Here is an 8,691-nt window from a genome sequence, read left to right on the forward strand (position 1 = left end):
TAAGTAATACTAATAATAAACTATAATTAATTAATTTTAGGTTTAGAAGGAAAGTAATACGTAACGTTTAGTTAGTAGTAGTGGTGGTTTTGTTTTTTTACTGAAATTTGATATCTGGATGTATGTTAAAATAAATTATTCAAATTTTAAATATTTCATAACTATTTCTCTATTGGAGGTAAGTTACAATTATCAATATACAAATAATATTTATGAGGCTTGTGAATAGAGGTGACATATAATAGCATATCTCTACCAGTTTGAGGGTTTTGTTCTGCTGATACTTCTTTTAGGGGTGAATTTTATCTTTTCTACACTTTCTACAATAGCTTTATTTGTCTATTCTTTATGCTTTTTGTTTTTAGTTTAGTTGTGTGGAACTGTTTTGAAAGACATTAAGGCAGGCTTCAACAAATATTTTCAGAAGTAGAAGCCAGCCCAAAAACTCAGGAGCTAGGTGTGCTTAACCTATCTTCACAACTTGTGTACCGGGAAATGGGGGCTACACTAGTGCTTTGATTATCTGAGACTTTTTCTTTTCTTCATATTTGCTTAAAATAATTGTGCTATTACAATTCTAGACTATGATTTACATGTTTTGGAGAAATTGTCACTCAGAAATTAATTTTGGTTACAAAAGTTCAGATGTTGCATGATATTCAGAGTTTTCACATGCAGGATCTGGCGTGCATTCAAATCATAATTGGGCCAGTTCAAGCCTAGCCTTGCCTCTTTTATTATTAGCTGTTAAGAAAGGAATACAAAATATTTGTAACTTGATTAACATTATTTTATTAGTGATTTAAAACAGTATACAAAAACAAACAAAATACGCATTAAGATTTCTTAAAGATTTTGCTCAACTTCAGTTGTTATCCACTGCTCTATGCTGCACAGCAGACGTCCTTTAACCACAGATGCATGTTCAGGTTGTGTTGGAGTGTTGCTCAGTTACGCATTGTCCTCTTCCCTACAGATAATTGGTATCTTCATTCTGTTTTAACAAAGGCTTTTTCTTAATAAGTTGCAAGTGTAAGTTTGTGCTAATTTTTTATTTATTTTTCACAGGCGTTGATAGGGTGTTAATACACTTCTGTGTCTACAGCAGAAAAAGTGTAAAAATTTAGGAGCTATATACACCTATGTTAGCGATTAAATTCAACTAAAATGGGAACAGACAATCAAAAGAGGAAGTATTATAGGAGAAAAGTGGAATTGGACTCGTGTAACTCACAAAAAATGGAGAAATTGAGCTTGACCAACCGACACTTGGCAATTATGATTATGATGGCTTTTATAATTTTTCATGATAATGTGATTAAATGGCTGTAAAAATGATAATAATTTAAAACAAAGAACTTAAATATATTGAAAAATTTTATTTAGATTAAACAATAGGCTAACTACACTAGTGCCTTGATTATATGCTGTTTCTGTTATCCATTTTTTTTTTTTTCCCCCACACCAGCGGGGATAATTGAGGCACCAGTGTATATTTATTTACTTTCATAGCAATGAGTGCATGCTAACAACTGCATGATATCAACAATCACTTTATAGTATTGCCTGAACTAACTGCCTTTGGTCCTGTCTGAGTCTAAACATGTGCACTAATTGGTTGAATGGAAAGAAAGAAGAAAAACAAAATTAGTAACAAGTTGTGCAACCACAGTGCTTCATTCCTGAAGAAGCATGAAGTGTTGAATCCACCATTAATATCCAAGAAACAAAGTTCAATTTAGGACTCAAAGAAAGTGAAGATAGTTCCAGACTTCCAAGTGTTCAGAACTGTTCTAGATTTGAGTTTTATTTAGCACAGCCCTATGCACGAATAAAATGGGAGAAAATGCTTGCCACAATGAAATTTTTAGTCGCTATGGCGACCTGGCAGCCAGGATTTGTTGAGGCCTGCATTAATTTATGGTATAGTAACTGTTTTCTCCTTTAGGTGTTAACATGAAAATAACTACTTCATATTGTTTTACTTTCAGGTTGCCTTCCAGCTGAAACATGACTTTGTCAACATGGTTTTACAGTTACAGGGGGATCATCGAGAATCACAAGTTGTTTGGTTAAATCATGTATTATTTCTGGATTTAGGACCTATTCAGAGCAATGTGTAAAACGTCTATTTGTTTTACTTAGAACTGAAATGTATTTAATGCTAGCTCTCACTGTTGTTGTTATTAAAACATTCTGCTTTGACAGTTCTTTGCATTGTATATCCAAAAAAATACAAAATTCTTTAATGGTGTTTTGCATATATTATAATATACTTCTGAAAATTATTCAGCTTAGTTTTATACCATTTATCTTGAACTCCTGATAGTTTATTTATTGTTATTCACATTTGTACTCATTTTGACAAGAGGGATTAAAATTACTGGCACTCTTCCAAAAAGGAAACTTTTGTTTGTTTAATTTCCATTTGTGGTCATTGTTTTCACAATTTTATTTAAAGTTAAAAGGTGCAAAGTTACAGACTAATTAATAGTTAAACCCTTCATAACATTTCATAAGTCTGCTGACTTACAATGTTAAAACCAGGTTCCAATATCCATGGTGGGCACAGCACAGATAATCCATTGTGTAACTTTGCTTAATTATGAACAATCATTTTCATAGTATTTAGAGAACATATTTTGTAAGTGCAAATGCAAATTCTTCACTTTGCAACTATATATTTTGTTTGGTTTCAGTTCTATTTGTAATTTTGATATGATTTTTTTTTCTCAAGTATTGCAGAGTTTACTTAAGTGTTAAAAATAAAATTGGATTCTACCTATGCAGCTTTAAGCTATTGAATATGGTCAGTTATTTTGCAGCTTTAAAGAATTAATAAAAAAACTGCTAAAACAATTTATTTTCCAGTTGATTTTTATTTGAAAAAAAAAAAAATGTGCAAAATGTTTTCAGTGTTGGAAATAAATAAATTAAATACACTTATTTGCTCAGTACAAGCTCCTTTTTCACAATTAAGGTGTGAAACAATTCAGAAGACAGGGAAATAGCTCACTGTTATGGAATTAAGTAGTAATGCACCACGTATTCTATCACCATGAGTTTTTCAAAGATACTTGATTCTGTGTGTGAGTTTGTGCATTTATCTTTATAATAGATTTTTTTTTGTCAGATGTTGAACTTATGCTATAATATTTATGTTTTTGTGAAATTATTAAATACACTGTAAATTAGGTGCATTAATGGTGTAAACCAGTCCATTAAACTAACTAACTTTAGGAATGCTTTTTTTACATCAGTCCCTGCCCTTTTTATATGTAGACCTAGTCTCATGTAGGTCTAAACTTGTTAATGTAGTTTAACATATAATTGTGTGCATTCTACTATAGCATGTTCTTACATTTTTTAACTTTGAGTGAGGTAGATAAGCCTATTGTGAATTATTTCACCCTTAACAGCACTTGACATTAAACTTTCAGAGGTAGAAGGTAAGAAAAATAATTCTTGGATTAAAATCTAGGCCTCTGATTGCTTGTATGTGTATAAAATCAAAATTTGAAAACAAAAAATTTTTTTTGTGCTTATCTCTCAAAAAAGTTTAAGTTAATTTCAATATAATGTTAACTTAATAAAGTACTCTCCCCTTAAAAACGTTATACTAAATATATACTTCTAGGCTTAACAAAGGTGTTATATAATATGGTTTTTATGGTTTACATTCACACAAATGTCATGAACCATAAGTTTGTAGTTTATATTTAGATACATAATATTTGCAATTGCTTTCAACTTAACCAAGTAAGAAATTCTGATAATGTGGAGTAACATGCAGGTTAGTTTGTTTAATTTGTTGATGAGTAATGTAATTATTTGACATTCCTAATTAATTTCCCAATTTTTATTGTATCAAACACTGTTGTACTATTTTGCATCTGAATCAACAGATAAAGGTGTAGATTATGTCAGTGTAATGTCAATAATTATTATTGCTGGTTGTATGAAGATTTTGACATGGAAATATTTATTAGTTGCAATATTCAGTGTCATAGGAAATAAAACTTAACACATCTGTATAGATTGTGTTTTGTGTTCTGGCACTTTTGGTTAGTTGGGGTTAAAATTCTGTGAATACCACATGTGACAATATAGTCTAAGACTAAAAGCTTATTCATTTTACAGTTTGTAAACTAAATTTGTACTGTGATTCAGCATTTGCAATTAATCAGATATATACAAGAAAAAATCATTAATTGAAATATCTTATGCTTTGGCTAAAAGTAATAAATTGAAAACATTTCAATCAACTGAATACTAACTTTTTTTAGTGTACAACATATCAATTTGGAGCTTATGTAAAATTAAATTAGTACAGTTGTAATTATCAACTAGGCTTTGCTGAAATTATTTAATACAATATTAGTGAGTAAATTATTCCATTATACACTTAACACTACACTGCATAGTAATGATTCATTAATATAATGAAAGAAAGGTAAACATTTGTTATCTTGATTTATATCTCATTACTTTGTTATATTACAACATTCTTTTCTCTGAAATTGTTAGAAATGTTTTTTTAGATTCTGTATTTTGTACATAGGCTTTAACTTAAGAAATTGTTTATTTAGACCCATTTATTTGTTTCTATTTGTAATGTTAAAGGAATTGTTTAGAAATATACAGTTGCTCTGAACACGAATAGTTTGCAATTTGTGTAGTAATGCTGTTAGAAAACTTGGAGTCACTTGTATGTTTGGTTTGGTGGGTGTTCAACTTGCAATCTGTGGTTTATGGAATTGAAACCTATCATGGAAAATATTCACCCCTCTTAGCTGTGGGGTGCATTATAATGTAATGGTCAATCCCACTATTCATTGGTAAAAAGTATCCCAAGAATTGATGTTAGGTGGTTTTCACCAGCTTCCTTCTTTGTGGTGTATAAGTTTAAAATTTGGAACGGATAATACATAGTATTTTTGTGGCAAATTCCACAAAACAAATAAACTTGTATGTTTGTTCACCAAGATTCTGTAGTGGCTGTTGTAAGAGATTATTTTAATGCTGGGGTTTAGAGTGATCAAATAATAGATTAGGATTGAACAAAATTATTTGTTTTATCTTCAGTCTTTAGCTCTGTTTAACACAATAAACAATATATCAAACAGTTGTGTATTGGTGGTACTAATTTAATTTTGATAACTTGAGTTTGATTTCCTTAAAATTGAAGTTGTAACTTAAATTATATGTATCTTTGCTTAAATATTTTTACCTACATTGTAAGGTTTTTGGAGTTAGAATATAATTTTTGACATTATTATTGAAGTATATGTAAGCAATGAAAAATAAAGTGAAATGAAAACAGTTATTTTGTACAGTATAGTCAAATTGCCTTCATAATTTTGTCAATTTTAAGATTTTTCAAGTTGAGTCCTTTGTGTTATTTTTTGAACTGTTTACTAGTCCAAGAGGAAATACTGATGGTATATAAAGAAATACAGTAATATGCAAAAGGTAACAATCACAGAGTTGTTTCCATTTCTTTTTTTGAACAGTGTTTAGAGTGAGAAAACTTGTGATTTTTACATCTAATGTCCTTCACTTCAGTCTTCACTGTAGCAAAAATAAGACTGTGGAGGTGTAGTTTGTGTTTATAATGTAAAAAGCAATGCTTTGTACACTGATAGGCCATTTTACTAGGATCAGTCCACGTGGACTTGTATAACTCTCATATGAAAAACAGACTAGTCATGTGATGTCATTTGATTCCAGAACCTGTCTCTAAGGGACTTGAAAATAGATGCCAGTCTATTAGGAATGTCAGTATCAAAAATCATTTCAATGACAATTTTCAAAGACATGTATTGACAATGGTAATTAAAAGGAATATTTTTAATAATGAAAGTTTTTGGTCACCAAATGTTGGAGAGGAATCGAGTGTAAAGTGCAATATGTCCGACTATGTACCAGTTGTCTTATTTGTTCAACTGTGTTCTGGTTTCGACTATCGCCAATTGTATCATCTAAAGGTCATTACAAAAATTGTCACGTGATAACTGAAAACTAGTTCCGAAACCAATTGTATTAAGTTTTGCTTCAGACTGTGAAAAATGACAGACAACATGTAGTATAGTACCACGAGCTGTGTTACAGTTTGCTGAACACGAGTGAAAATATGGAAAACTCCATGAGGTATTTGACCTTATGATTTTCTGTGATAGTAAATGCCACTGGAGGTGGTGTTAATGGTGATGGTTTATTTCCATGGTAAGGATCATATCCTTTAATCTCTTTAGAAGAGTGCATAGCATAGATTATACGTGAATATTGTTGATGATCATATCCATTTCACTGCAGCTTTTCCACAATAATCATCGAGGTTTTTTTTCAGAACAATAACTCAACAATCCAATGTACTCGTATTATTCGAAATTGAAAGGGCGTAATAGTGACTTTAGTCACCTTCATTGATCTCCATAATTACCAGATCTCGATAGTATTGATCATCTTAGAATTGAACTTGAACATTTTATTCTTTTTTTAATACGTAAACCAAGAGTAGAATGAACTTCTCGACGAATGAGATACAATGGAACAGAATACCTGAAATTTCTCAAAGGTCGTTAATATTTTGAAAAGTTGTCCGTCTTGATATTAAGGTTGTGGTCCTAATAAATCGAATAGTCTTTCTGAAGCACCAATTTACGTTTTACATACCACTAATTCTTAATACGACAAAGGTAATCAATGTAATATAGTTAACATTCATAAATGTTACCGTTTTTATAGAATTAAAAGTTGAATATATAGTTTACTTTTTGTTGGAGACCCTTGATGGCCCAGGCATAAGCTCAAGGGCTTATAATGCTAAAACTCGGGGTTCAATCATTTGGCGGGCACAACGCAAATTAATTACTGTGTTTGATTACTGTGTATCTTTGCACTATAAGAAATGTACCCTGTATCCGGTGGATACTATAGTATTTGTACTGTGCATTTACTTTTATACTAAAACATTGATTTAAATCTTAAAAATTGAGACTTCTCCATAATAAGTATTTCACTCTTAATAATATATTTTTTAAGTTAGAAATTCGCGATATTAAACCATACGAAAGATAAAAGTATTAAACTTCAAATAGTTTTTCATTTTTGTTTTCAGTAAACATTGTAACAGTATTTCTATTTTTCAGCTTAATATTAAGCAATTCTGATTTTAATTTCATGTTATACTTTTGTAGCTTGTAACAAAAGTCTGACGTTTCTGTGATATTCTCCTATTGTTTTTGTACACCAAAGTATAGAATAAAAATAGACAAATTCTTGAAAGAATGAAATGGTCGATGATGAAATTTATCGTTTCATTTTAATTGAAAATGTTTGACTAACGTAAGTTAATAGGGGGATAATAAAAACTGGTTAAGGCTTAACTACGAACGTCTCTATGGTCGGCAGTTCAAAATAGGGGACCACTATGTTTGAATACTTAACTCTCCGACTTGGTTGATTCAGCTCGTGTAGCGTTTACGTTGAAAACGTAATATTCAGGAACACCGATATTCAATAGGTATTAACCATACTGGCTGGCTTCAATGTTCAGTATTGATGGCATTTTCAAGATACCACTTATAAAAGGCTCTGGGAATATGTTTAAATAGAGGTGAATTATTCTTAGTTATAGAAGGATGAAATTAGCAGTTATTTGAGTTGTGGCAAAAATACCAAGTACTAAACAATGGACGTTGTCTTTCATAATAAGACCTTCATGGCTCTTACTTCAAATATATTTTGAAAATATTACGATGTAGGCACTCAACCGTAGAAGTCTTGCTTCACAGCAGCGGGTCCAATCCGTAAAATCTATTTAGCAAAATTAGACTATATATAAGAAAGCTTCTGTAACTTTCATTCAGAACATCAGAAAATGAATACAAAACATTGTTTGAAATGTATTCTTAAAATATTACAATGTTATATAGTAGATAAATCACCAAATATTAAACGTATTAGAAATAAACATAAAAATCCAGAGTATGGATTTTATTTTATTTTTTGTCAGATATAATACATTATTTGGCATGCCGTGCAGCGGGGTGGGAGGTTCGTTTCCATGTTGTACACGTTCCACACTTTTAGCTGTTTAAGAAAGCAATTATTCGGTCAAGAACATTATTTGTGAATATTTGATTCATATATTTTATATATTTTGTTAAAACTGTATATGACTAAAATATGTGATTCTCACTTTTTTAATTCTGAAAGATGCGATTAATTGGACTTATGGTTCTTAAAAGGGCGATTGCTCTTAAATCTGACCACTAAGTAAGTTTTCCTACTTCCAGGCTTTTTCTAAAAATTGCAATTCCCCATTTATATATAATTCCAGAATTTTAATGTTCTAAAAATTCATATGGAAATTCTTAGGATGAACAAAAGTGTTGTTAGAGTGTACTCAGAGTATAGTGTGAATCTATGAACACTATAATAATTTTGATCAAAATGGGCACTAATAAAAGAGATAAGGAATAAAGATAGAAACCACACAAAGAGCTATGGAAAGAAAAATACTTCATATAACAATTACAAGACAGATGGAGAAATGACAGAATAAGAAAACTAACAAATATAATAGATGCAGTAAGGTTCATTCCAAGAACTAAATAGGCTGGGCATGAAGCAAGGTATTCTGATAATAGGTGGACATTAAGAACAATGGAATGGCAACCCAGGACA

General features: G+C 30.5%; 1 protein-coding gene across 1 annotated transcript in view; it reads left to right on the plus strand.

Annotated features, from left to right (window-relative positions):
• The window catches only part of LOC106472836 (dynactin subunit 4-like), a 31,395-nt gene extending 26,349 nt beyond the window's left edge, over positions 1–5,046 (plus strand). Inside the window, exon 13 of the mRNA XM_022402312.1 lies at positions 1,992–5,046. Coding sequence (XP_022258020.1) covers positions 1,992–2,123 — 132 coding nt within the window. The 3' untranslated portion in view covers positions 2,124–5,046. The remainder of the gene's footprint in view (positions 1–1,991) is intronic.
• The last annotated feature ends 3,645 nt before the right edge of the window (positions 5,047–8,691 follow it).

This window comes from Limulus polyphemus, unplaced genomic scaffold, assembly GCF_000517525.1.
Source record: "Limulus polyphemus unplaced genomic scaffold, Limulus_polyphemus-2.1.2 Scaffold124, whole genome shotgun sequence".
Classification (NCBI taxonomy): domain Eukaryota; kingdom Metazoa; phylum Arthropoda; class Merostomata; order Xiphosura; family Limulidae; genus Limulus; species Limulus polyphemus.